We start from the raw sequence: 27927 nt of genomic DNA on the forward strand, positions 1-27927 counted from the left end.
GTCTCATTGACTACAGTATGTTTTATTACTTTATGTAGGTAAAAGGGTTTGATCAGAAACACTTCTGTATTTAAAGATGCCCTCAGAGGGATTAGCCAATCAGCTTGTCCCAAAGAAAGCGAAGTAAACCAAAAAGCATCCAGACATCTCACAAAGAACAAACGATCCGCTTTGAAGCTGCTGTAATCCTTCTGTTCTCAAGGGCTAGTTTCCAGACTTTCTTCACATTTTCGGGAATAATGTTTTACTACCCCACCGTTTTAAAGCGTCACTCGGGATGTTTTTCTACCATCTGGTGAGTTGAAACTTCCATCACTATTTTTAATCGATTTTAAAATAGAGGAGAATGTTGGAGATGTGGCCTTATCGTTTATTTTCCATGAGACAATTGTAGCCTAGTTCAAGGCTACGACGCTTGAAATTAAACATGAAATGAACATTTTACAGTGGTCTGTTTTTGGGATTGAAAATTCGGGGTTTTCCATCGAAATTAAAAGTCTAGCATTAGTTTGTCTGAAACTTTGATTCTTCATGGCCTCTTTTGCTGACTGTGATATTTCTATTGATCCATGAAGGAATACAGTTGAAGAATTTATGTTTCTATGTTGTAATCTTGTATTCATTTAAAACACAATTTCAGATATCCACAAGAGCAGTTATCTACTTTAATGATTTGATGAATGACAATCTTTTAAATATGTTAGAGCCTAATACTTGATTTTTCTGGGGAGTAACACACACACACACACACACACACACACACACACACTGTTCTAAATAAAAGCTGAGTGCAGGTGCAGCTCATGAAACTGAAAAAAAAATCTCATTAAAATGTTATCAAAAACGCCGAGTTTGAGCTTTGAAGGCTGTTTATCAAAAGACAACAGGCTTTGAAGACGAGTTCAAAGGTCAAATAAGTGTGTGGGGGGGGGGAATCTTATTTTTCTTGTAAGATAATTTGACTGTTAAAGGACACTTAAAGGAATAAAGTTAAAGAATTCATATGGCTTTGGCATTGATCAAGAGAAAAGTAAGAACAGACTGACTTAAAAAAAAAAAACCCAATCTGTATTGATTTCTTTTCATATTGATTATTACTGACAACTGCAACTGACCAGCTCCTGAAGATTTGGCTGTGTATGTGGTGTTCAGTTGGTCATTTATACCAATGTAATTATAGGACTGAAACATATATTACAGTTTGCAGATTTAAAATGTAAATCCATCAGTTAATTCAAGTTTACCCCAAAAATGTGTTAAACCCCCCCCGCACAATTAAATTATGAATCTGTTTTTCCCAGAATCAAAGTCAGAATGTTTTGTTCAGTTTAGCCATAAAATGATCCTGAATGTATTAATATATATAAGGGAATTTGAAAAAAAAAAAACCTCCCTTAAACAAAACACTTGAGCAAATACATCAATGTAAAACAATGTCTCTTTTCAGGCTGGTTGCTACCAAAGGCATCAGAGTTCCTCGTCGTGACTTCCTGAAAGTCAACGTCAAGAGTACCTGGTAATAAGTGTACTTTCTCACTGTCATGTTTTTATAATGGGCTGAGTTGGGATTTGCTCAGTTATGATTAAACAAATATCCCATACAGTGATGATATTGTGAATTACCTGCTGGAGCGGGTACCACCACCTCGGCCTGATCTTCCTCGACCTCGCTTCTCCCTCTACCTCTCCTCCCAGCTGCAGTATGGCGTCGTCCTCGTATTCCACCGACAGTGTGTCATTTTCCTCGGTAAAATCTTTAATAATCATCATAACTGATGGAGGAATGTACTCTGGTTATTGATGTTGGCCACATGTTCTTCCAGAGGAAATTCAGTCAGTCGTGGGCCAGCTGGCGAAACAGAGGACGTCCCAGAAGATTGATATGGATGAACACAGCAGGTGAGACCAGGTGCTCAGCGTGTCCTTCACTTACACACATTTGAACTCCTGTTTGATGCTTGGCCTCCTGTTTTGTTTCTCAGACTAGCTCTGGACAATCCAGACGCACTATCTTTCCTGGAAGAGGTGGAAGGAGCTCCAGACCCTTTGTTTGGAGTGATGTATATGCATGATGCAATACACAGTCCAACTACTCTGATACAGGTATCAAAATACACACATGGTTGAAATGTAAGGCATAGCGGTCATCGGGGAAATCTTTAAATAATCTCAATATTTCTGTGTCTTTAAGATGGGCAAAGAGTTTCTGGGAGAAAGTTCTCCGGAGCATCCTGAACAGACCAGTCCTTCTGTCGATGCTGCTCTAGACAACGGTATGACTAAACACAAACATGTCAACAAAAATGCTCCTCTCTTCAGAGTGCTGGATTATTGCAGAAGGAAACAGAATGTAATGCAGACGCCAAAATGATGACTGATTTGTTGATTGAATTTTATTGAAAATTGAATCGCAATGTTCAGGACGACCTCTCTGAAGCACAACAACACAATCAATCTGCTAAATGTGGGCTGCTGACGTTTCTTCTAAAAACACTGCAGACATTTTATAAATCAGATTCTAAAATGTCAAAAGCAGTTCACAACAAAAAATTCTGCCATCCCTCCATCCATCTAAACAAAGGTATAAACGTGGTTAATACTTGTTGAATAATGCACATCTAGTGTGAGACACTACTTAAGCTTCGTCCTCATTTTTTTTTGCTGTTCAGCTTTAATAAAAAGTCACCTTTATAGAAAGGCATAAAAGTGTGTTTGGTTATGCACAGTATGGTTAGATTGTGTGAGGTGATGTGCCCAGAAATACCTCCAGGTCTCAGTTATAGACATAGTTCTTATAGAGCAGCTCCAGGCAGTAACACGGAGATACTGAAGGTCAGGTCAGAGCCGAATGCCTTCAACAACATCCTACTCATTAACAGATGCTGATGCTGCAGTGTCAGGAAGGGTTACCAAGCCGAATGCACTCTTTAGAAGAGAGCCCTCTAATTACAGCTTGATTATGTGTATACTCCTGCTGGTTTGTGAGTTCTCTCAAGTAATGTGTGTGTGTGTGTGTGTGTGTGTGTGTGTGTGTGTGTGTGTGTGTGTGTGTGTGTGTGTGTGTGTGTGTGTGTGTGTGTGTGTGTGTGTGTGTGTGTGTGTGTTTTCCAAATGTCATAACTCCCCATCAGGCATAACAGCATCTCCACAAAGCATCACTCTGAGAGAGATTGAGCCGGTCGTTATTCCCATCGCAGAGGTACAGCCATCAGAAGACATATTTAGATCATTGCTCTTCAATTTCATCCATCCTTTCCTCCTCTCTTTCTTTTGTCGGCAGTTTGGGGGCGTGGAGCTCCTCGACCAGCATCCATTTACTATTGACTTGCTCTTGGACCAAACAGACAATTTTCCAGAAGGTTTGAGTCAAAGAATAGGAGCACATTTTTCTTCTGAAACAAAGGTGTCAGTTTGGGGTTTTGGGATGGAAATGAAGGAGATTATCTCATCTGTATTTTACCAGGAGATTTAGAGATACCAAGAGAGGAAGAAACAGCAGGAGACCAAGAGAGGGAGATCGAAAGAGAGGCAGACCCAGAGAGAGAGGGAACAAAGGAGCCCACAGCATCCACCCTTGAGTAAACGATTCACGTGGACATGAAAGCAGAAAGACATGAACACGAGCACACACTGACTATGTCTCTGTCCTTATCAGATTACAGCCCACTGCTACTCTCTCTGGTGAAGAAGCCATGTTGCTGCCTGAGGAGGAGTCTGCAGAGATACTTAGACCCATCCCGGACCAGCTCACACCCACTTCCGTGCCCCCTGTCCCTTCCCCTCCACCTCCACCTGCAGCAAGGGAGCGTGAGAGACCGACTCTGGAGTTAGAGGTGTGGGCTTGAGGTGTTTTTGTTGCAGAGACAGAAATATGGCACCCTTTTTTCACAGTTTATGGGTGGTAATAAGACTGAATACTTTGATGAGTGTTTTTTGTGCTTCATAAGAAGGAGTTGAGAAAATGGATTTCCAGGTTGTGAAACTTTTTTAGATAGTAGCATTTGTTAGGTTTTTCTTTTTTTCTGTTCAGGGAATAGAGCACATTAAAGCAGATTAACTATTGATACACTTTAGAACCACCTTTTTACAAACCCATCAGAAAGGGTTTCCTTGTGATGAAATGGTTCTGAGATGAACAGTTGGAGAAAAGTTTCTGCACATTTCCCCTCACACACACACACAGGATGTTCCTCCCGCCGAGGTGAGGGAGAAGAGGAAGAGGCAGCTGATCTTCTTCGACCCGGAGACGCAGATCCCACAAGCGGAGCTGCAGCAGGATATTGACAACCCTCAGGCTCACACCAGACAACCAACTCTCTCAGTGCCCTCTCCTCACAGGATCCTCCCTGCTGCTGAGCTTTTCAACAAACCCTGCACCTGTCAGTAACAAAACATCTGCACACACACACACAGACACACACACACACACACACAAACACACAAACACATACAGTAGGTGCTTTCATTACCTCCAGCTGAAAACTATTAAAAACTTTTTGTTTTTTCCTCTTATATTAGTTTTGTAGTAGTTTTTTTTAATGAATGTTATGTGGAAAAAAGAGCATTATTGCTTAGTCATGGTTGAGCTTAACCTCCCTTAAAGTGTGAGTAACCTTGACATACAGCCGATGGCCAAACTAAGCTGTAATCCGAGTGAATAAAGGTCAAAGGCACAGATCAGAACAGGTAAAGCTCTGCATGACTTACCTCAGTACAGACAGGGTCAAGCTCGTGACCAGTCAAAATACTTTATGACACTGTTTAGCATCACACTGTGACATATTTGACCCCAGCGTGTCAACTTCATCTTTCACACCGACATTGCTATAAGTCAGTCATGTTTACTGTGACACGTCTCCCCTCTGTTTAGCACACATGATGTTTACTTTGTGCGTGAAGCTTGTTAGAATTTAAACATTTTCCTACAAGAATTTATCACATAATACATCATCCCTTCTGATGTGCCTTTAGTCTTTCACACTTTTGGTTTAAGGCCTGATGGGGTCTCTGGACGCCGGGTAAAAGCACGGGCTATCCCCCGCATCATGAGGTGGGTCGTTACAGTCAGGACCGGCGCAGAAACTCATCCAACAGACTGACGTTGCCATCTGTGCATCTGTGCCTAAATATAAACACTAAAATGTTGTCAGATTTAGGCTGATTAATTCATTTAATTACTGTCAACAAATGGCTGAGATCCTGACTATTACTCCGTGCCATGAGTATGCCGTGTGCAAGTTCAACGCTAGCTTCTAATAAACACTTGATAATAAGTTGCATTACAACAGATGACAAGCTGCGGGTAAATGTTTGGCTTGGACTGCCGGCATCACTTCACCCTCTTTATTCTACGGTAAAACAATGACAAACAGCGTCACCATGGTTACAACAAACATCAGTAATCCACCAGATAATCTTAACAAACACAAATGTCGTTGTATGATAGAGTTCCTGTTTTTATAAACGATGAGGAGTAGCCCTCTTCCTGTGTTGCACTATAAAGTACAGTATATAAATATCGGTTTGTCAAACTGTCCGGCATGTTTCCTTTAAAATGTGGAAACGAGCTGCTCCATCTCTCAGTGGACATATTTGTGTTTTAAGGTCAACATATTTATCTTCCCATAAGTGCTGCTACCTTTCTGTGACTTCACTCAACAAACCTTGTTCAAAATAATCCACAAAGCTGATTTTTTTTTCCTTGCAGTCTTGCCTAAAGAGGTGGAGTTTCTATGGAGACGAGCAGCGACTATCAGACCTCTGTCAGGCTCCGACCTGCAGCTCGGAGAGAGAGGGCCCGAGTCCACCGACTCTGAGAAGGAACGACAGCGAGCGATGGTGGAGGCGGCCCAAATAGACGAGAGACTTGAGCTCAGCCCCAAGGAGGTGTGGAAGTGTGTGTGTGTGTTTATTTGTGCGTGTGTGTTTACTTGAAGAAGAAATTGACTCTGCGTGTTTGTGCGTGAATGCAGGTCCCCAGAGATGTGGCACCTCAGTCAGAGATGTTTGACATTTCAGGTAACCTTTATAAAAGTAACCATGAAACTGTATTCACTTTGAACCAGCTGGTGGAGGTAAATCGGTGTCAATGTGTTTCCACTGCATTTGCATTCAGCCGTGCCAAAGGTCGGGGTTAGGCATGTATCACTTATGGTTAAGGGTTAGGGCAAGGCCTCAGAGTATGAATATAAGCCAAGGCCTCAAACGTGTGTGTGTGTGTGTGTGTGTGTGTTTTCAGCGCATGGGTCGCTGCCACTGGAGGCCTCTGATCAAAGGGAAATGTCTCGAGAGATGTCGCCCATGTACGCATCAGAGAGAGATGAGTACGTAACACACAAAGAAAGCTGTGTGAGGTCTGTTCACCATCATGCTCATAGACACGTCTGTGTGTTGTCAGGACCCCTGTCTCCAGGTCGGTATCTACATTGCAGGACATCCCAGAGGTGCCTGATGAAGTGCTGCAAAGAGCTGCAGCAGAGTCTCCTCGGTAACCAACGCAACACTTTAACTAACCAACACAAAACCCCAAACAGAGAAATGTGTTACTGCAAGTCTTTTCAGTTTGTCTCGGATTAGAGATAAGGCTTACATGCCTGTGTGTGTGTGTGTGTGTGTGTGTGCATGTGCGTGTTTGTTTATGTGCAGGCTGCTGCCGGAGTTGACCGAGCAAGAAATGCCACCTGTGCTTTTTCACTCTCTTCTCCCACAAGATGCCGACCGCCGAACTGTCAGCGACATTTTTCAGAGGCTGCTGGGTGAGGCGTCAGTTTCAGTTGTCATTGAATCCTCCCGTCAGTCATGTTGAAACTGTGTTAATTTTACAGCATCGACACTAGTGCGCCGCTCTTTCATCAATATGTAGTCTTTACTCAACAACTTGTCACGAGTCGAGTCAGATCTTTGAAAATCAAATCTGTCACTCGGGGGGGAGCTGCAGAAATCAGGTGGTTGAGCAGTGAGATCTATGTTCAATAATTCAAGGACAAATAATTGTATTTGGAATAAGAAAAACAACAACAATGTTAACTGAATTAAAGAGCTATATTTAGTACTACGTGTGTGTCTGTGCAGGTTAGTGAGGATTCATTTTGAAGTTCTGTTGCCTTTAAATGAAACATTGAATGACTATTATCCTGTTTATTCGTTTACGTGTTCTTCTGTTGTTGTCTCAACACGTGCCTCCTCTCTGTAGAGACTTTATCGACCAGGAAGGTTTATGCCGAGCAGAGCGAGCCCTATGGGAGAATATGGATTTTACCTGGATCAAACTTTGACGAGACGGTCCAGACTTTGGGATTCTAGCAGAATCCCTCAAGAACCCTGGAGACCTTAAAAACAACAATCAGTGTTCAGCCTGAATTGTTAAAGTTACATCACAGCATTTGTTCTTGGTGTGTCTAGTTGTCATGGTTAAAAGGATTACATCTTTTTAGTCATCCGATGTTTTATATATTTTAATGCCTAAAGCTGTTCAACGTCATTCTTCTTTTTAAAGCTTTGATCAAAATGTTGTTCCAACGTTATGAGATTTCACATGAAGAATTAAAAAATGAAATGTATGTTTTTATATTTAAAGACTCATGTTACGCACTGAACATTGCACCTCTCTGTTCCAGCTACGTGTCCTTCCCTTTAAACATGAACTCCAAAATAAAACGATTTATAAGAATTTTGTTGGTTATTCCTGTACAGAGAGCATGCCCTGGATATTGAAAAGTATCTGTAGCACGCAGAGCAGGACAGGTGTGTGAAAACATATTGCTGGGGTTAAGGAGGTGCAAGGAGGACGGTTTGAAAGTTGAGTGAAACTGGATCCCTCCTCCTCTTTCTTCCCTCAGGCGCTCCCTCGGACCACATCTTGATTCTCCTCATGAAGACTTTCTCAGGGGGTTGTGACCAAAGTTTATTATTAGCGTCTGTCTCAGCTCTCTCTTTCACACTCTGTCTGTCTGACGTCCTCCTCCTCCGTCATTTCATTTCATATCTTTCTTGTTGTCTTTCTTAAAAAGAAGAAGCTTTCTTATTCTTTTCCCCGTCTTTGAGTTTTTCCACCGTAGACTTTTTTTTTTTTTTTTTTTGCTTATTGTTTTTTTTTTGTTTGTTTTGCCTGACTGTGTAGCTGTGTCCTGTCTTCTGGTATTCATTTACAACACCTTACTTCCTTACACGTCCTCTGGTTTGTCTTTGCTTCAGTGCTGTTTTCGTACCATCTCCTGTGTTTTCAATCGTCTCACATCCTCCTCTCTTCTGCCAAAACGCTCCTCATCTCTGAGTCGCTCTCTGGGTTATGGGAAAGACGGAGCTGTACTCTCTCTATAAAGCCTTTCTGGACTGTGTTTGCCCCTGCTACCCTGTGAGTATCTACACCTCATGTGTTTGCATTTACAGTGTTCTTGCATCTATTTTCTTTCAACAAAAAAAAGCTCTCACACATCTGCATCAAGGTCGTTTTCTTCCTTGAAAAAAAATCTGCACAATGTTGTTCTAATTCTTTATACACTTGTGTAACGACAAATCAGCTGCAGACTGTATGTTTATGTGTGTGCTTGTCTGTGTCATGTCCTGCAGTAAATGTCTCCTCAGCACATGCTGGGCTTCTGATATTAATAACAGTCTCAGTATGTGGATAGAAATAGAGCCTCAGCTCCTCCAAAGAGGCCAGAAGTCGCTTGACATTTCTTATAACCTCTTTTAGAACAAGCCCAGGTCATCACACTCGATGTGTGAGCGTTGCACTCTGCTGGATGTTATTTTACCACAGATGAGATGAGTCTGCAGCTTGAAAGCCATGTCTCAAATTAACTTCATTTTCGTACATATTCATATATCGTATTTACCCGCATGTAGGTTTAAAAACATCAGGCTCAGCAAGCTGACCACCTTTTTGGCCTTTTCAGAGGGCAAGGGTCAAAGGTCACTTAGTCTGCAGGAGTCTTTAGTTTGACATAACGATGGGACAGGAGCAGGGTGATCTTTGACAAAAAAAATTTGATTTAAAATTTTATGACTACTTCAACTTAGTATGAGTTGAGCATGTTTCACTTGAATTATCGTGATAATCATTAATGTTCTGTAAACAGCTTTCAAACTTTCCAAATGTAGGATACTTCCACAATTCATGTAACATACAACAGTGTATGTATGTATCCAAAGTGACACACATCAGAGATTAAGTACAACAAAAACAAGGATCTATAATAAAAAAACAATGTTATAGGATACTGAAGGTAAAAAAACATTACTGTCTAATCTCACTTTAAGAATAATATTTAAATAAGCTAAGGTTTCTTTGAACAACTGTTGTTGCCTAATCTGCCTTGTGCATTTTTTCACTCGATCATTAGTTTTGTATCTAAAGCTGTGACTTTACATTATATGATTTAAGTATTCAAATAAATACATTGCAGTCCAAAGTATGTGTGCCTCTTAAATAAAGAAACCTAGAATCAGTTTAATTATACTTAAACTACATGAGACTTATTTTCCACCAGTGTCCACGTCATTCATGTGCTGAACTTTGTTTACAGCAAAGCAGCGATGAGGCAGAAGGTGCTAATGAAAGGGACACTGAGAGCGGCCACCTGATCTACAGAAGCGGGGACGTCCTGGAGGACAGATGTAGGTATCAGTTCAGTTCAGAAAATTTTTGCAGCGTGTGTGTGTGTGTGTGTGTGTGTGTGTGAGTGTGTATATATATATATATAAAAATCCTACATTTATTTCATCGTAATCTGTGTTTCAGATGAAATAGTTGACACTCTTGGGGAGGGAACTTTTGGGAAGGTGGTACAATGTATGGACCACAGCAGGTACATTATATTCCTGTTATAATGTAAAATGACGCATTTGTAAAATAGGCTAACATATACAGTACAGGCTCTTCTATTACTTCTTAAATGCAATGTTTTGATTCACAGAGATGGAAGCCACGTTGCTCTGAAGATCATAAAGAACTTAGAGAAATACAGAGAAGCAGCCAAACTTGAAATCAACGTGCTGGAGAAGATCACTGAGAGAGATCCAGAAAATAAACAGTGAGTTGTTTCAGCTGTGTTGGGATGATGTTACTCTTTCTGATTCTTGTCATTTCTGTGTTTGTCCTCTCATCAGTCAGTGTGTGCAGATGCTTGACTGGTTTAACTACTACGGCCATGTATGCATCTCTTTTGAGCTGCTGTCTCTCAGCACCTTTGACTTCCAGAAAGCAAACAACTTCCTGCCTTATCCCATTAACCACATCCGACACATGGCCCGGCAGATCTGCCACGCTGTCAGCTGTGAGTCCACCTTACTTTTTCTCTTGTTTCTCAGGATTAACTCCAGCATATAAGCTTCTTAACAGCTGTGAGTGATACAACAGCAAACAAACTGGCTAAATGAAAGGGTGACGACTACCTGAGGATGACAAAGGTGTGCTTGATTTAAGTTCCCAAACCAAAGTAAATATCAAACACAGTCAAGGCTGTGAAACTAATGATCATTATCATTTTCAATTATCTAGTCTTAATGTTCTTCATTGTTTTTTGGTATTGTGAATTGTTTTGCAGAAATGTTGAACACCTGATACTAAAAAAAAACTCAAGTTTTACATTGTGGTCACTGCAGGTGTGTTATTTCTAAATCATAATTGATATATATTTTGTACCATAGGATGTGGCTGGAGGGCAAAACAGGGTTAGAAAACACTCTGTTTTGAAAGATATGCAGAAGGCTAGTAGCCTAAAGCTAACAAGCTGATAAGTAAAACATGACAAGTGCACAAAACCAGACTTCTTGAAAGGTGTGTGAGTAACCCACAATGTGCTGTATAGTCATCATATTATTCATTGGAAGTTCTTCACAAGGAAACAATATCACTAACACAGCAGAGAGACAAAGTTCAGTTAGCTACTCTTAGCAGCTAGCTGCACCACCCCTTCACTCAAAGTTGCCAGAACCTAAACTATAAGCATCACCTTTAACTTTTGTATTACTTAAGGTGTCTAAAAATTCTACTAGTACAGATTTAAAGATTAGTGGAAGTAACAGTAGAGACCAAAACCATTGCTGTAAATATGTTTTTTTCCCCCCTGCTACTTATTAGCACAAGATCAAATTATCCCTGTGTCAGTAGCCCATTGAATAGTCTTTTAACTTTAATCAAATAAATAATCATATTAAAAATGTATGTTTTTTAAGTAATTGCTCTTCTCTACCTGGTAATATTATTCTTTTCTGAAGTTAACATTTCTCCTCTTAAAAGGACAGTCATTTTGACTCAGAATGTAACATTGGGTAATCCTCACTGATTAATATAAGTTGGATATCAGCAGAAAAAAACTGCTCCATTGAACCTTTTTTGTAACTGTTTCACAAACAGACATCTCAACCAGAGGAGGGCGTCTCGGGCCTGATATAACTCAATGTAGCCTACCCCCTCTCTCCTCCTGCAGTTCTCCATGACAACAAGCTGACACACACGGATCTGAAACCTGAGAACATCCTCTTTGTCAACTCAGATTTCTCCATCATATACAACTCTGAGAAGGTATGACAAAACTGAAGGCTGAAACGCTGGGACCTTAAAGGGTGGAAGAAAAGCAGAATGTTAAATAAGCAGGGATTAAGTCAGGCAGAACAACCCTGGAGATTGCTTTTTGGTTGCCCATTTAGATGCAAATTATTCTCAACAGAAACCATGTGTGTTCAGTTTATGACAAACGTCCAGGAGGACTGTATGTTTTGATGTGGAATTTGAGACAATGTGTGGTACCTCAGAAGAATCAATGATATTTCTAATTCTCTCTATTATAAAAAAATATTATCATTAACAATTTAGCATAGTTTCATTTTCATAGTTGATTGAAAAATGCTTGCTCACATGGTCGCTCTAAACTTAAGCAAACATGTTCAGACACAGGCTTATTTTTTTCCCATTTCAATTTCAGAAATGTGACATTATACAGTTTGTACCAACGGTAGGCCTACAGATGTCAACCTTTATACATCAATTCTGGGGGGTCAATTCATGTCCAGTAGGACATAATGTGACTCCAGTTAATGTTGGTATTTTCATTGTACTGGTGTGCATACTTCAGGTTCTTTCTCTAAATAATGTGTGAGATATTTTAAATCTAAGCTGTTGGTTTAGATTACGATCTGTTTAATCTGTAGACACCTCATGTTTTTAGTGCCATGAGGCTTCATCTTAGTTGTTTGCAAGCCATGAGGTTATACTTTGCTGGGTATATGTCACCATCATGGATAGAACTGATAGGCAAAGCTATTAAACCAGACCCGACTTGTCTAATCCTTTAAATGACGATTTAAAGCTCAGAACCTGTTCAGTTGTTAAACCTCTGTCTGCTCTCAGAAGTGTAATGAGAGGAGAGTTAACGACACCTCGGTGCGGCTTGTTGACTTTGGCAGCGCCACCTTTGACCATGAGCACCACTCTACCGTCATCTCAACACGACACTACCGAGCTCCAGAGGTCATTCTGGGTGAGAGATGTTGCTTAAGACCAGGGACTCAGTGGGACCTTTCAGAAGGTTTTTAAAATGTTTTGATTTTGCTGTCTTTCTGTGTCACAGAGCTGGGTTGGAGCCATCCTTGTGATGTGTGGAGTATCGGCTGCATCCTGTTTGAATACTACAAAGGCTTCACGCTGTACCAGGTCACATCGGAGTTAATAATGGCAACATTTTCTGAAGTAGATGTGAAAATGATTATCGTTATTTATTTGCGTACATTTTATAGACTCATGACAATAAGGAGCATCTTGCTATGATGGAGAGTATACTGGGACCATTACCTTGGAGAATGATACAAAGGAGCAGGTAACGCACTCCTGCACATTTGAACACACAAAAACACAAGTGAACTTCGTGTTATTAATTTTTCTTTACAGAAAGCAGAAATATTTCCATCGGGGGCGTCTTGACTGGAATGAGTGCTCCAACGCTGGACGTTACGTGAAAGAAAAGTGCAAACCATTAAGGGTGAGCTAATGAAGGGAAGGGATTTTAAACTTGACCCGAGAAGACGAAGAACCTTAATGAAACATGTTTTTCTTTGTGTTTTCAGAAATACTTATTATCACATGGGACTGAGCACCACCAGTTGTTTAATCTCTTAGAGAGGATGATGGAGTATGAGCCATCAAAACGCATCTCTCTTCCCTCTGTGCTGTGTCATCCTTTCTTCCTTAATCCAGGAAAGACTCAGGTCTGGAGAAACAGCTGTGAGATGAGCAGATGACCTTGTGAGGATCATACACGTGTTTACAAGTTTTAGTTTTGATGTTTTCACACACTTGCACAAAAGTCCTGAACGTTTCCCCAAATGTCAAGTAAGCTATATGTATGAACTCAAACAGGCGAGTTTTTAAACCAGCTCTACCCAGAGTTTTCCTGAAAGGCCCCTTGTAAAAAAGTCGGGGTGATATATGAACGCAATAGGTAATATTAAGGTAAATTCATTACAAGCCAGTCTGCAAGGTCAATAATGTTCAGTGGCCAATGTGATCTTTTTACTTTATTCTGCTTGCAAAAAATGATTTTTTCCATTGTTAATTGACACTGTGAATAAGTCCAATTCAATTGGCTTTGATATAAAGGCAAAAAGGTGAAATTATAGTATCGGACTCGAACGTTCGTCCACCTTGTTGGACTTCTTTCATGGCATGTCTTCCTCCTGAGATTTCAAGGGCAGGCTGTCCTCAAGTGGAGTGTGTTAAAACAGCTTCACACCCAAATTATACAAGAGGACACTTATTATAAAATGTATATATATTTTATACAGAGTGCACAATGGGAAAAGTTTGCTTATGCAACGAAACGCCTTTGTCTTTGGGGAAAACATGCTTCTAGCCATTTTGAAGAGGAAGTGGGTGTGATTATGAAGAGTATTACTGATGAGCTTAGTGGAAGGACCCTTTGGAGATGTTGCCGTGATGAAACTTGAGGGTACTGGGTTGATGTCGGCCATTTAAATCAAAGACAGTGCAGCAGAAAGCAAGATTGATATGATCTATCAGAGCAGGTTGGGTTGCAGAGGCAATGTGAAGACAAGCGTAGCTGATTGAACTGTAACTGGAAAAAAAATATTTTTAATGAATAAAGTAAGACGAGTCAAGACTGTTTAATTCACAGTTCTGTCATAAACTTACTGTTACTGATTGTATTGCCACTTTGTTTACTTTGTTTAAGTCATTTGTATAATCTTTAACTGATCGACTGGCTTGAAAACAAACAGCTGCCTATTGACAATCAACAGAGCAACATTAGTGTTAATACAGAGTTATGTTTCCATCAAATCTTTTAGTCACTAGCTCTGATTAGGTCTCCACGTAGATTAAATGTGCCATATTTGCAATAACAACTTAGTCCCGAACCATGAATGTAATAAGTGGAGATTGATTAAAACAGGGGCCACAAATTGTGTGAATTCAAAGAGGAAAAAAATGACGCTTGGATCAGTCAAAATATTGATGAATACTTCCTGGCTGCATGGTTTAAAAAATTGTATAACTGATATTGTAAAAATACTTGAGTTTGGGTTAATGGGTTTAAACATGAACAAGCCATCAGTTTCGTCTGTACAATGAAGCAGATTTCATGTGCTTCAAAATACTAACAAATGTGTCTCTAAAATTTAGAGGAAAGGTATAAAAGCTTTAGATTAAGAATTCAGAAAATATCCTTTAGTTTTATGAAATGAGTCACTGTGAAAATAATTTGTGTTTTTGTATACAATTTGTATTAAATTACTTTAGTTATAGTTAAATTTTTATGTTCTTGTGTTTTGATTGAGTCCTCACAGCGTTATTACACAGCATACAGACCACATGTGCATGTCACACATACACTTGCACACACAAACACATAGACCTCACCATGTGCAGCAAAGCAGAGAGCACAGTCACAAGGCTGAGTGAGTGTGTGTATGGTGCTGGCCAGTTTCTCTTCAGCCTTGGCACAGGTGGGGGGGTGAGGCTGTGTAAACCAGCCGTTCCCAAAGAGGGAGTTGCAAGCCCTCAAGCGGAGTGATGCCTTCCAAAAAAACAACACAAATCTGAAATAATTTAGAATAGTTTATTTTACCCATTATTGTAAAAAGAGATACAAAAAGTATGTTGATCTCAAATAAATCAGATGATTAAGTTAAATTAAAATGTATCAAAACTATGCTTCATATGCCAGTTTGCACATGACAGCAACAATGTAAGTGTCTGATGCACGTGCTGTGGCTATTCAGTTTTGATTTTCCTCTCAGTGATAAAGTTCGGATATGCCTGCTATCACTGCACCGGTCCTAATCTCAAGGGGGCCGAAGAATCCATGTGAGTTCTACAAAAATATAGGAAAAAGATCTGAAACCTGAAAGCCGAGAAATACACTGTGTGTGTGTGTGTGTGTGTCTGTGTGTGTGTGTGTGTGTGTGTGTGTGTGTGTGTGTGTGTGTTGGTGTCAATGACTGCATGTCACGTGTCAGACACTGATCTACCTGATCTACCTTTAAGTGGCTCTTACTAGTCGGCTTGCATGGAAGTACTGGTTCACTGTTACACAAAAAAAAAACAGATTCGGTGTGAGTAGTCAAATATAAAAGTGGTTCACATCACTTTCATACATTGTTTTTTTTTTTTTTTAAATGACCCACATTTGCCTGATGTAATAAATGGGAGAATATGAACATATTTCAGATGCAAAGTCAGTATTTAGCTTTTCCTCTTTTTCTCATATCTCATCTATCTATTGACACAGGACATATTCAACCTTCCTCCCCTTTGCTCTAACAGCCTTGGATGAGTAAACTGGTCCAGGATCTGTCACTGAACAAACACTAGAGGAGGCTTGGCTTTCTAATCTTATTAAAGGATTAAGACTTCTCACCTGTCACAAAATCAAAGTGGTGGGCAGCAGGGGGGGAGCGAGAAAAGGGTAAGGGATTTTAAGTGGGTTTGTAATAGTGTTCAGAAGGCCAGTGACTGTTTGTAAACTCAAAGCCAAATAGGATATTAAAGTAGGTTATACCTTGTATTTACTGTAAGACTTCTTACATTCTTTGAGAATTAACTTCTGTAAGCCAGGAACTGGGGTTGCAAAGTAGCCACAGCTAGAAACATGCATGCATGGCATCTACTTTGTATTTAATATCCCTGTCAAATAAACACATAAAAACAACAGTTGTATGTTAAACCCTTATTTTATTAGAAACGTTCACAATTTAAACGTTCAAGGGGCTCTTGTCAAAGACAGCGGTTTACAAAAAGATTCACAACACAATTATTTTGGTTAAAAGAGATTCTATTGAAATGACCAAGATGAGCGAGCAAAAACATGAAAAAACACTTTTCCAAGGACAGAGCACGGTTTGGGGAATGACAAAGTTCAAAACAACAAATCAAAAGTTAATGTGTCCATGAGAGCTGTTGGAGTCAGAAGAGAGCAAATATAAAATTGCAGTTTAGTTAAAGCATTACAGAGAAATAAATACCAAAGTTCTATCATACACATGTATAAGAAAGACATACAAGCTTTCTATTAGGCTACAGTGATGTGTGCTTATTAAGGTATGGTAGCCTGCATAACAATTTGAAAACAGCATTAATGGTCCTCTTGAACCTTAAGAATCAAACCATTTATTTCATTGCTGTTGCACAAAATGTTTACTTTACATAGCTGGCTCTGTGAAGCTTTTGGAGGTTGTGTTGAAGTATATATAATGACATTATCTGCATAGAACTTGAACTTTATGTTAGTACCCTTCTTTACATGAATCATTGATAAGTTATTCATGTAAAGAAGAGTACATATTATAAATAAAATAGGATCTAGTATGAAACCTTGTGGGACACATCTGTGTTTATCAAACTCCATAAAAAAACCCAATGTGATCAACTTTGCCAATGGCTGCAGTTAAGTTTAGGAAAAGTGCAGCACAGTGTTGTTCTTGGTTGATGGCATTCACAAAGTCGTATAAGATCTTTATTGCAACACTGGCCGACCTGTTTTTTTTCTGAAACCTGTTAGTCTGTAAAAAAACAAAAAAAATCTTTCAAAAAATGTAAGTTTAGTAAAATACAGCTGCCTTTTTTCTAAAGGACATGTTTTCTGTATATGACTCAGATACTATTGTTTCAGGCCAGACTGTTTCTTGCAAGTTGTCTCTTTGTTTCATTTCCTCTGTTTGAATTTATTCCACTCTTTTTTATATATATCAATACAAATCAATCAAATACTTGTATCCTTGTATCCTTCTTTTGCAAAACAACCTCTGCTGCATTTATGCAGCCCTTTAGAAGCACCAAGGTGAGTGTAAATATAGGAACAGTGATGACAGCATGTGTCACTCCAACATGACATGAGCCAGCATCTGTAAATCTTGATCACAAACACGTGAGTCATTGGGTGCATTCCCTGCCATGGCTAACAGGATTCCCGCTCATTAAGTCTTAAGTGGTAATCTGCAGAGTTGGGGGGTCAGAGCGTGGAGCGAGTCTGGAGGAAGCAGATGAACATGAGGCTGAAACTTGGACAGATTCTTTCTTTCTGTGAGAGACATGAGCACGGTCATGAAATCATGTAGAGAGTCATCTGTGTTTTCTTTTTGTTTTCTCTGTTTTGGTTGAACGCTTTGGGAGATTGTCTGGTTGCAGTGGAGGCCATCTGGCTAGAGCTTTACCGGGATTTTATGCTGTGAGCCTTTGGCCAACCGAGGCTAACTGTGGTAACCTGCAGAGGTAAGAACACTGCAGATTTGTCAAACATGCTAGAACAAGTCAATGTAGTGAATGGATAAAATAGCCTAAAAAATAACCTGCACAACATGTTTGAGTCTAATTTTTGTCGCTCTTGGTATTCTTGTCTACTCATTTCAATTTGGGTTTTTGTGTGATCACTAAGTCAATGTCTGAGCTTTACTTGTGTGCTGTCCTTGTCCTTCGTATGTCTCAAACTGACTTATTTCCTTCTCAGGACCTGAGGCCGTGTTTGTCCTGAGTTTGCCTCTTCAAAACAACACAGCATGATCAAAGTCAAAAAACACATCATCACCCATCATCTGTAAGAGAAGTAGCAGAACCGTGACCCGTCATTATCTCCTGTCCTGTCCTGAGAGCTGCTGTGCATCATGGAATCCATGGGGAGGGTAAAGAAGTCAATGAGGACGCCTATGAGGAAACTGACCAGCTGTGTGTCAGGGGTGAAGGAGAGGAGGTTGTGTGCCAACAACAGGAACAAGAGGGGCAGAGGTGGGGGAGGAAGATGCAACAGGTTGGGGAGGAGATCCCCTCTTCTGCAGAATGCACACTCCAAAGACCCGGCAGTCATCCGATCATACCAGACAGACCTGGAGAAGCAGAGGCAAGTCAAAACATCTTTTAGAAACACTGCAGAAGTCGACACAGTACTGTAAGGTTAAAGTAGTCACATTGAAAGTATTGCATTAAATAAGTTTGAAAAGTGTACTTCAGTGTCAAGTCTCTTAAATGCAGAAAAAGACTGGCAGTAAATTAATTTGCAAGAAGAATTTTTATTATAGTTGATGAAGCTCATTTAATGTAGGTTACTTGATTAATATAACCCAACTTCATCACAGGATATCTCTCGCCACACATTCAAAATCTTCATCGGTAAAGAAAATTGGAACTTTTGCTGATTGAATGTCATCAAATAAACAATACCTCTCTTATGTGTAGAAGAAGTACAGTATAAAGAAATGCAAAGAAATCACTCCACTGCAGTAAGATTGTTCTAAGAGTGAAGACATTTGTTGCTTCTCTGCCAAAGAAAATCAGTGGATTCTGAAAGTGTGCTTTTAAAGACAGATGTGATGAAGCTGTTTATATCAAGCCCAAAAAAGGACTGCAAACTGACTTCCCTCAGCATTTAAACCAAGTTTTACTTTGTAATAGAGATAGTCACAAACAGACAACGATAAAGATGTTCAACACTTGAATGTTCAATTAACATGTACAAAAGGGAAATGTACACATTGAGGTCAAAATGTGTCAATAAGAAATTCTATTCGCAGTACAGTAGTGCAGTGTGTGATACTGCAGGAGCTGTAGTAACTTCCTGACTACATGCATGTGCTTTCAAGGAGCATAAAGATGCAGTTCGGAAGTTGGCCTTCCAACTTCAGTGTGTTCACATGCTTTCAATCAGTCAGTTCACTACTTTAGCTGCAACAGAGAGATTACTTTATTTTAACCTATTTTTCTTTTTCTTGTGTGTGTGTGTGTGTGTGTGTTGTGTTTACAGAAGGATGAGGGAAGAAATGAATGCTCAGAAGAATGCAGAGAGAGCAGCTATGAGAGCTCACTTCAGGAGAAAATATCAACTGTCCAAGGTCAGTATTTTCTGCATCCAAGTTTCACATTATTTTTAAACATCTGATTATCTTTTTCTATTTCCGTCTAAATTTAATGCAAACTGTTGAGCAGACGTCTGTTTTTTGTCTTCTTGAAGCAAGTTGTAATTTATTTGAACAAACTTGGAACAACTTTTTTATATCCTTACTTGCAATCTCAAATGTAGAGATGGGGCGTCAGATTCATTTCTAAGTTTCTGAGTTGTTGCACTGTTCCTATAAAAACAAATGTCCATACTTTGTCTTTCCAAAAACCCAGTGATATATCAGAAAATAAATTTGACCCAGTCGTTAGTGTTAGTTTAGTGTTTGATCACTGCTCTTCTCTCTGGTTCCCTCATAATTAGGACTCCAAGGACACAAACCACCTGAGGTCTTTTGGAGGGAAAGTGTCCCTCTCCCACGAGCTGTCGAAGATTATTCACCCTGAAACCAAAACCAAGGACAACAGCTTCAACCTGCTGAATGCTTTTCAAGGCCTCAGCTTGGGAAAAGTATCGCTCACAGGGAAGAAACACAGCAAGACCTCCACTCCTACACCAGCTGTTGGGGACACTTGTAAAGTCATGTGATTAATACTTCATCACATGACTGTGGTCAAGTATTGATAATCAGTATGCTGCCTTCTGATAGTCAGGACTGATGCTACATCACAAACTGAGCTCACATCCACATTCAGTCAGGTTGTGCTCAATGAAACAAGGTCATTAAGAATTTCTGTTTGTTTTTTTCATTGTATTTTATGTAGCAATAATAAAATGTACATCTTTATCATTTTATAACCTATAAACTATTTTAAGTGGGTTGATCTCACCTGTAAATGTGATACATTCCCTGAAGATAACTTTTCTTAATAAACAAGTCAGTGAAAGTGACCCCACTGTTGGTATGTTTTCATTTTACTGATCAGATAACTCGTGATGACATTCATAATGAGCGCTTCACATTTCCTTAAGGGTTTATCATCCCACCTGGACCCTCATTTTGTCATACACATTTATTTATATTTATTTACATTTTGTTATATTTCACGAAATCTTTTCGAGCTAGCTCCGTTTGATGACACATCCCTGGGAATGATATAGATCAAATAGGGTGATCTACTGTATACACAAGAAAGCAAGTTCAGAGCAACATGTTCACATTATCTCACAGTTTCAAGAGTAACAAGACAATATTTGATGAACCCATTTATCTCACTGATAAGTAAAGTTTAAAATGAGCCAAGTTTGAGATATTAGGTTTTTAATACCCTCTTGTAATAATTGAGCCAGTATTATATAACTGAAGGAACTGAACCCAAAACTCTGTGAAATTAGTGGTACTAAGTGAAGTGAAGAAAGGCTTGTGTTTCTATTTTTGTTAATTAGCTGTCACAAAAACAAGTCATAAAGACTTGTTCAACCAGCCTTTTTTACGTTGCGTGTGCTTGTTAGGATAGGCTTGACATTTGTGCTCTGTTGTGATTCTCTTGAACTTTGATCTCACGTTCCATAAATCATCATCTGCTATCGCCTCATCAGGGTAGAACACATTCAAGGATATGAGGTTGTGGATGAAGAAGAGAAAAAGTCAGTCCTACAGAGCCAGCAGCGAGGACAACATCACCAGGGGTCTCAAAACTCCAACCAAAAACACATTGTGTTTGGATCATGAGGAGCATGTTCATCAGAGTGACAGTGTGTTTCAGAGCGCGGGGTGCCTGTGGGTCCAGGAACCTTTGTGGTGTCGGTCGACAAAGATCCTTTTGTATGACCGCAGCAGGTACGGTGGTGGGTGGAAAGTCAGAGGGTCGAAAAGCATCACACAGTACCGGAGTGAGTCAAAGAAGCATGGATACTCAGATTAGGAGTTTTGAGGAGATCCCTCACACAGGACGGAGCGGCTGGATCAACCTGGTCAAGTTCTGGAGGGAAAATCGTTTCCAGCAGCTCCACAAGCACATGGAGAAGACCTTCATCGCACTCGGCCCCATTTACAGGTAAGCAGAGAAATGATGCCATAAGCTGCTAGAGCTAGACCAAGAACATGTTGAATTAAGGCGTTCCATTGTGCTTAAAGTAAATTTATATTTTGTGTTTGTGTGGAGGGAGCATGTGGGCACACACAGCAGTGTGAACATCATGTTGCCATCTGACATCAGTGAACTATTTCGTTCGGAGGGCCTGCACCCCCGGCGCATGACCCTTCAGCCCTGGGCGACACACAGAGAAACAAGAAATCACAGCAAGGGAGTCTTTCTCAAGTCAGTGCCCTTTCTATGTTAATACATGTGTACAGCTCATGTTATTCTAATATCTGTTCTGCAAATCTCTTCCAGCACTTACACTGAAGGGACCCCCGTCCTTATGGGGACACAACAGATGGTCCCCATCCTCTTTGTGTATAGAAATTAATGTGTGTAAGAGTCAATTTTGTGGGTTTTTTTTCAGTGTTAGTTTGTATTAATTATGATAAAGATGACCCTACAGACCTTTGAATTGCCCCCCAGGGATAATTGAATTAAATTTGACATTGCCTCTTCTCGAGGAACAGATGAGAAAAGGAAGAGCACATCTGCTTTTTGGTCATGTGGTTATGATTAAGATTAGCAGGGGCTGAATATACCTACTCTAAAACAGCAACTCTAACATTAGGAATAGTTAACAAAAGGAGGAACACATCAGTCTGATGGTTTTCTCACTCTTTTTCTAGCCTTTTTTTTTTACTTCACATTTCTTGCCTCGCTCCACAGGAATGGCGAGGAATGGCGATCCGACCGTCTACTGCTCAATAAAGAGGTGATGATGACCGCATCGGTGAAGTGCTTTCTTCCCCTGCTTGATGAGGTGGCAAGTGATTTCTGTCGAATGCTGCAGGCAAGAGTGGAGAGGGACGGACGGGGCGAGAAGGGGAAACGCAGCATGACCATGGATCCCAGTCCTGACCTTTTCCGTTTTGCATTGGAAGGTCAGAGGTGATCCTCTTGACCTGCAGTTTCTTTGTGTTTTCTTAAGTGTGATTGCATTATTGAAGTTCAGATGACTTCCTTTTCTATTATTCTGACGGTTTTCCTATCCATAAAATTAAAGTATATTGTAGAGAAGTGTGAAAGGATGAAGGTCTGATGGAATGCCCCTTTCAATATCATTTCTTGCTTTCATCCAGCCATGAGACCTTGAAATCTACAAATACATATCCTCCCCATCTGGGAGTAGAGGAGATGGATTAATGTCTCCTCTCCTCTCTGCTAAAGTAGGCTGTGATGTCATCTTGCGTCACAGTAATTATAAACCCCCCAAGCCCGAGGCATATCTATCATCAACATATTGTAGTTGTGTATGAAGTCAAGGCAAACATGCACCTGCAAAAATAGAAACACTAACAAACATGATCTAAGTTGCAGCAGTCTGTCACTAGGTCTGCGCCTTTCATGAGCCTTTCTGCAGCCAGCCACATTCACAAGTGTGAATGCTTGAGTGACTCAGAATGCTGCACACTTGTATGCATCTGTTTGCCTGAGTGTTTGTCTGTGTGAAGAGGGGGGAGGTTGTGACTTTGAGTCATGCTTCATGGACCACAGCACACCAGGCCAGGTGCTAAGTCAGGATAGAAATAGGTTGCCAAGAAATTCTATTCCACTCAGTGTAGTTAATATGACAGGAGCAGGTCTGATAGACTCTGGACATCTTCCTTCGTCCAGATCTGTGTTTGTTTCCATTTCACTGCCTTCATGGCATGAAACAGGATGAAAACAAGTTTTTTTATTCTGTTGAAATGGCTATCCATCAAATGAGTGCAGCTGGGTGGGAGCTAAGGATTAGCCAACCAGTCTCAAGGGGGCTGAAACCAATGTCATCTTGGTTTCTAGTATTTTTAAGCTTTCGCCCTGGAGGACAAGTTTGTTGGGTTCTCTTTCCAATCTGATTACATTGATAGGAAATACCTCTTTAAATAAGGAAGTACATTTTTATTTGTTGTTAAAAGATGCAACAGTTTTAGGGGCTGCACGGTGTAGAAACGTTGCTGTACCTCTTTATAAGAATGGAGGCTTCCCACCTAAAATACTGTATCTAATGCTCCCCATATACATGTAGTGGGTGCAATGTCAGCATGAAGATGGAAACTGATTGCAATGAGTTGACAATTCTGGAAAGGTAGATGTTTGGTGAAGGTGAGACAGCTCCCCTGACACAGAGGAGACAGAGTGTACTCGGGGAAACTAAATTGACTTTCTGATTGGAGCTGAATATTTTCTGGCTGTCTCAGAGAGAGTCTTGTGGAGGCTTTATTTAGAATATGTCAAATCTCAGTACCATGTAATCCTTCAAAGCTTGGATTTCAAGCTTGAAAATGTGGAGTATTTTAATCTACTTAAAAAAACTGTCAACCCAGAGATCATTTTTCAGACTCAGTATGAACAGATTCAAAATGAGTGTTGAAAGTTGGGTGAGCCTTGGCATTTTCAAGTGTTTGTTTGATGACCTTTACACATTTGACTCACCCTCATTTTCACCCTAACCTCCCTCCTGTCCTCCCCCCTTGTAGCCAGTTGTCATGTGATCTACGGGGAGCGTATTGGCCTCTTCTCCTCTTCTCCCTCAATGGAGTCTCAGAAGTTTATATGGGCTGTGGAGCGAATGCTAGCAACCACCCCTCCTCTCCTTTACCTGCCCCCTCGTCTGTTACTCCGCATCGGCGCTCCCTTGTGGAAACAGCATGCCAGTGCATGGGACCACATCTTCAGCCATGGTAAAAAGAGATGAGGGCATTTTTGGACTCTTAAGGCAAGGAAAAATGTCTTCTTCTTTTTTTTGTTGTAGTTTATGCAACTAATGTCTCTGTTCTTGTTTTCCTCCAGCGGAGGCAAGGATCAAGAGGGGGTACCAAAAGCTGTCATCCACCCAGAGAAAAGGGTCTGAAGCTGGGGCAGTTGAAGGACAGTTCACTGGAGTCCTGGGACAACTCCTGGAGAAAGGACAGCTGTCTTCGGACCTCATCAAAGCCAACATCACTGAGTTGATGGCCGGAGGGGTTGACACGGTCTGTCCGAATGTGTGTTCTCTTGGCTTGATTATGTGCCACACTGTAACTGATTGTGTGTCACCTCTCATCCATCTTCTCTGCAGACAGCTGTGCCCCTGCAGTTTGCTCTGTTTGAGCTCGGACGTAACCCAGAGGTACAGGAGATGGTGAGGCAGGAGGTGAGGGCGTCATGGTCACAGGCTGGGGGTGATCCTCAGAAAACCCTGCAGGGAGCACCTTTACTGAAGGGCACAATCAAAGAGATTCTCAGGTACAAAAGACTCGAGAAAAATCATCATCTGGCATGAACCTACTTTTTCAGCCCTCAGGTTTTAACACATGCTGCCCCTGCATTATGACATACACTGTTTTCATTTGGCACCTTCATTATATACAAAGCAACCAAGAAAAAAGTCTTTACCTTATTTGTCTTTTTCCCCATATTAGCATATGATTTTATGGTGAATGGAGTTTGTCTTTTGTCATGGAGAGGGATCTGCTCATTAACCTCTCAATTAAAAGTTATGCATTCAACTTCATGTTGACGCTGGGTAGCACTTTTGACAATTCTACTTCATAATCTTCTGACTAACTCTCAATGACATGGGACCTCAGTAGTTGTTGTGTTAGTTGACCTCTGTTTTTGTTGTGTTTTACAAGTTACTAAGTACTGTATATGAAATCATAAACTATTAAGCTCAACATTTAGCCATAGTTAATATTTCATCGACAAGAAACTTGACTTTAGGTGAGAGACTGGAGAGTGAAAAGGTTTTGGATCAAATTTAAGAGACTGTTCTCATTACATGCATTCAAATACTTAAAATTAGAATTTATTTCAAGTCATCCTAAGGTCATGTAAAGAAGAGGCAACGAGTAGACGTCGACTTTAGTAGTTCTTGTTTGTGTGTGTGCATGTGAGTTTATAGTGATTCTTTTTGTTTAACAGGTTGTATCCGGTGGGAACCACAGTGCAGCGTTATCCTATCAAAGATATTGTACTTCAGAATTACCACATACCTGCTGGGGTGAGTGATCAAACCGTGACTATTATTTTCGGTCAAATTCATATATATTCTCGTATCTGCACACATATTTGAACATTCAGTGCTATAAATTACTTCTGCTCCAGTTAATGACCATGAACTGTCCCTCAGACGATGGTCCAGGCCTGTCTTTACCCCATGGGACGGAGTTCAGAGGTGTTTGAGGATCCACTGCGCTTCAACCCTGGCCGATGGGGCAGCAGCAGAGGAGAGGGCCAGAGTGTGGAGGGGGCTGGGTTTCGCTCTCTAGCGTTTGGGTTTGGGGCGAGGCAGTGTGTTGGACGGAGGATTGCCGAGAATGAGATGCAGCTCTTGCTAATGCATGTGAGTTACTGAAGACGTTGGAAGGAGGATGAAGGAGTTGTTTAGATAAAAAACACTTTTTTCTTCAGTAAAAAAGACTTCATGTCAGATTTTTAATTAATACATTTTAAATCATACATGGTGGTTGATTCATTATTGCAATGCTAATGTAGGGGGTCATGCCCCCCTTCAAAGGTGAGTCAAGATAATCCAAGGAGCTGTGAGGTCATTACAAATAACAAAGTTCTTTCACAAATGTTTTATTAATTTTACTTTTTCTTGCATGTTTTAAGAGGACAGGAGAGTGGATAGAGTCGATAGTTATGATGGGAGATGAGAGGAGGGGATGGCTGAGGGTGGGAGTCAAAACCCTGGGACATCACTTAAATTGCTATCGCCTCCGTTTGTGGGATACACGATTTTGCCTCGGAGCTAAACTGGCACACCAAATTATAAGATTTTTTTTGGTATGGAATTTGTTATTTATTTATTTTCCTTGACCTCTTTGGGCCTGAAGCAAATACTTAAATACAACCGTGTGATCTGATATTGTTTCATCTAAAATGTTAGCCTGCTTTAAAGAAGAAGAGGAATATCTTGGTTCAGACTTTCACAATAGATTGCATACTCTATGCTTGTTATTGTACATCTTTAAATTACCTTGTTGAAGGTTAAAAGCGTCTTCACTAGTGCTTGACACGGTACATTTGTTGTACTGAAAGTAAATTCAGTATTCCGAAGAAAAAAAAAAAAAAAAAAAAACACATTTCAACGAAAGAAAAATGCTGATTCTATTTGACAAAAAATCAGGTGCAGTAAAATTTATTTGACAGTAAAGTATACAACTGTAATTTTCCTCAGTTGCCTTTAAACTGTTTTTAATTAAATAGCCGCTATGATCCTTTTCAACTATTATCTCTTCCTTCTCTTCCTTTCTATCTTCCTCTCCCTGTGCCCCCCTTATCAACCCCTCTCCTCCTACCCTGTCTAGATCCTGCTGAGCTTCCATCTCAGCGTATCGTCCTCCGAGGACATCAAAACCACATGCACCCTCATCCTCCAGCCTGAGACTCCGCCAAGGATCACTTTCAGAAAGCTCTGATGCACAAACACACAGACACGAATGCACAAAGACACACCATATACACACGCCATCACAGAGCTTTTTACTTGATTCTCCCCCTTGAATTTATGAAGCTGAATAATAAAGCAGCATTCGTTCTTTGTGTTGTCTTCAGTGTGACTGAATTTGCAAAAGCAACAATAAAACTTCTGTCCACCAGATAGTGCTAAATCTCATAACAACCTGTTCAACAAGATGTCACTCTCCACTCCCCACTGTTAGTCTCGGTCTGCTTCGTGGATCCAACAGGTTCGTCTGTTACTTTCTAAAGATTTCATTTTTGACAGCTTATTTCCTACTCTGACTGTGTGCTTTTTGTTAGCAGCAATCAAACCCACTGTGTTTCCTGCTGTTTTTTTAAGTGTTCATGAGTAAGTGAGTGAGTTTATAAGTAAGTGTTTATTTTTCTAACTTTTTTGAAAATGTTCCTGCTTCTTGTTTCTGTCATGTTGCAAGATAGCAATTGATCAATCTACAAGTTTCTCTTTTTCAAACTTCATAAAAGGGCTTCATTTGGTCTTGAAATCGGCAACTGGCTCAGTGTTTAAAATGAAGTGCTTGAAGGTGAAGGCTAAAGGTGAACGTTTTCATTTTCAAGCTGCTACTTGTCCTGTGTTCTGTTCTCTTCATTTCAAGTGATACAGATGTAAGTTCAATTAAATTATTGCACTCTGGTCTTTATAGTAAAAACAACCTTTACTCCAGTGCTGTAATAATAATTGCAGTGCTATTATATGATACTGGGTGTGTGTTACACAGAGCAGAGGGCTGCAGGGTAGATTATCATTTGTCAGCTCATGAGCAAAGGTCTGTTTGTCCTTCGGCTAACGATTTACACTCTCTGTCTACCCCTGGGTTGGTGTTTGACATTCTGCACATGGAAAGTGGATGGAGCTTCATGCTTTCAAATGTAAAGCCATGATGAAGTCCCATAATACATGCATCTTTCTAATGGCCAGCAGGGAGGGACTACAATGGTTGCATGAAGTCCAATTTTCTTTAAGTCTTCCAGTTGTACCTCTTACTTGATTTATTCTCTTAGTAAACATTTTCCTAATGAGCTAATGCTCTAAATTGATTATTATTATTTTTTTT

The 27927-nt window shown here is 40.2% G+C and overlaps 4 protein-coding genes across 4 annotated transcripts; all 4 read left to right on the forward strand.

The window, feature by feature from the left end:
* The first annotated feature begins 21 nt into the window (after window positions 1–21).
* LOC306823342 (meiotic recombination protein REC8 homolog) lies at window positions 22–7643 on the forward strand. The gene is made up of 17 exons (XM_079342802.1): window positions 22–295; window positions 1448–1516; window positions 1605–1747; window positions 1824–1899; window positions 1983–2103; window positions 2192–2273; window positions 3132–3199; window positions 3281–3359; window positions 3464–3578; window positions 3656–3833; window positions 4184–4379; window positions 5708–5886; window positions 5973–6018; window positions 6239–6323; window positions 6398–6487; window positions 6646–6755; window positions 7193–7643. The coding sequence occupies exons 1-17, from the start codon at window positions 240–242 to the stop codon at window positions 7300–7302; spliced, it is 1803 nt and encodes a 600-aa protein (XP_079198928.1). The 5' UTR covers window positions 22–239; the 3' UTR covers window positions 7303–7643.
* Window positions 7644–7844: 201 nt separating this feature from the next.
* Window positions 7845–14760, forward strand: clk2b (CDC-like kinase 2b). Its single transcript, XM_079343694.1, has 11 exons — window positions 7845–8353; window positions 9528–9618; window positions 9743–9809; window positions 9918–10034; window positions 10111–10277; window positions 11433–11527; window positions 12353–12482; window positions 12573–12655; window positions 12739–12818; window positions 12890–12980; window positions 13066–14760. Exons 1-11 carry the CDS (start codon window positions 8288–8290, stop codon window positions 13237–13239), a joined length of 1161 nt encoding a protein of 386 aa, XP_079199820.1. The 5' UTR covers window positions 7845–8287; the 3' UTR covers window positions 13240–14760.
* Window positions 14761–18114: 3354 nt separating this feature from the next.
* Window positions 18115–20231, forward strand: LOC306824331 (uncharacterized protein; the record flags this gene model as incomplete). The annotated part of the gene is made up of 3 exons (XM_079344427.1): window positions 18115–18347; window positions 19248–19335; window positions 19704–20231. The coding sequence occupies 3 exons, from the start codon at window positions 18115–18117 to the stop codon at window positions 19926–19928; spliced, it is 546 nt and encodes a 181-aa protein (XP_079200553.1). The 3' UTR covers window positions 19929–20231.
* Window positions 20232–20940: 709 nt separating this feature from the next.
* cyp11c1 (cytochrome P450, family 11, subfamily C, polypeptide 1) lies at window positions 20941–27494 on the forward strand. The gene is made up of 9 exons (XM_079344425.1): window positions 20941–21337; window positions 21446–21601; window positions 22091–22305; window positions 23884–24087; window positions 24197–24378; window positions 24465–24631; window positions 25310–25388; window positions 25518–25730; window positions 26701–27494. Exons 1-9 carry the CDS (start codon window positions 21009–21011, stop codon window positions 26809–26811), a joined length of 1656 nt encoding a protein of 551 aa, XP_079200551.1. The 5' UTR covers window positions 20941–21008; the 3' UTR covers window positions 26812–27494.
* Window positions 27495–27927: the final 433 nt, after the last annotated feature.

This window comes from Symphodus melops (assembly GCF_947650265.1).
Source record: "Symphodus melops genome assembly, chromosome: 5".
Taxonomy (NCBI): Eukaryota; Metazoa; Chordata; class Actinopteri; order Labriformes; family Labridae; genus Symphodus; species Symphodus melops.

Bases quoted from the DNA above. Each gene is read 5' to 3' on its own strand.
- clk2b (XM_079343694.1), top strand. From the start codon at position 8,288: ATGGGAAAGACGGAGCTGTACTCTCTCTATAAAGCCTTTCTGGACTGT. The intron at 8,354-9,527 runs GTGAGTATCTAC...CTTTGTTTACAG, and splicing joins GTGTTTGCCCCTGCTACCCT to CAAAGCAGCGATGAGGCAGA. The intron at 12,981-13,065 runs GTGAGCTAATGA...TTGTGTTTTCAG, and splicing joins AAAAGTGCAAACCATTAAGG to AAATACTTATTATCACATGG.
- LOC306823342 (XM_079342802.1), top strand. From the start codon at position 240: ATGTTTTACTACCCCACCGTTTTAAAGCGTCACTCGGGATGTTTTTCT. The intron at 3,200-3,280 runs GTACAGCCATCA...TTTTGTCGGCAG, and splicing joins TCGTTATTCCCATCGCAGAG to TTTGGGGGCGTGGAGCTCCT. The intron at 6,324-6,397 runs GTACGTAACACA...GTGTGTTGTCAG, and splicing joins TACGCATCAGAGAGAGATGA to GACCCCTGTCTCCAGGTCGG.
- cyp11c1 (XM_079344425.1), top strand. From the start codon at position 21,009: ATGAGGAGCATGTTCATCAGAGTGACAGTGTGTTTCAGAGCGCGGGGT. The intron at 21,338-21,445 runs GTAAGCAGAGAA...GTTTGTGTGGAG, and splicing joins GCACTCGGCCCCATTTACAG to GGAGCATGTGGGCACACACA. The intron at 24,088-24,196 runs GTAAAAAGAGAT...GTTTTCCTCCAG, and splicing joins GGACCACATCTTCAGCCATG to CGGAGGCAAGGATCAAGAGG.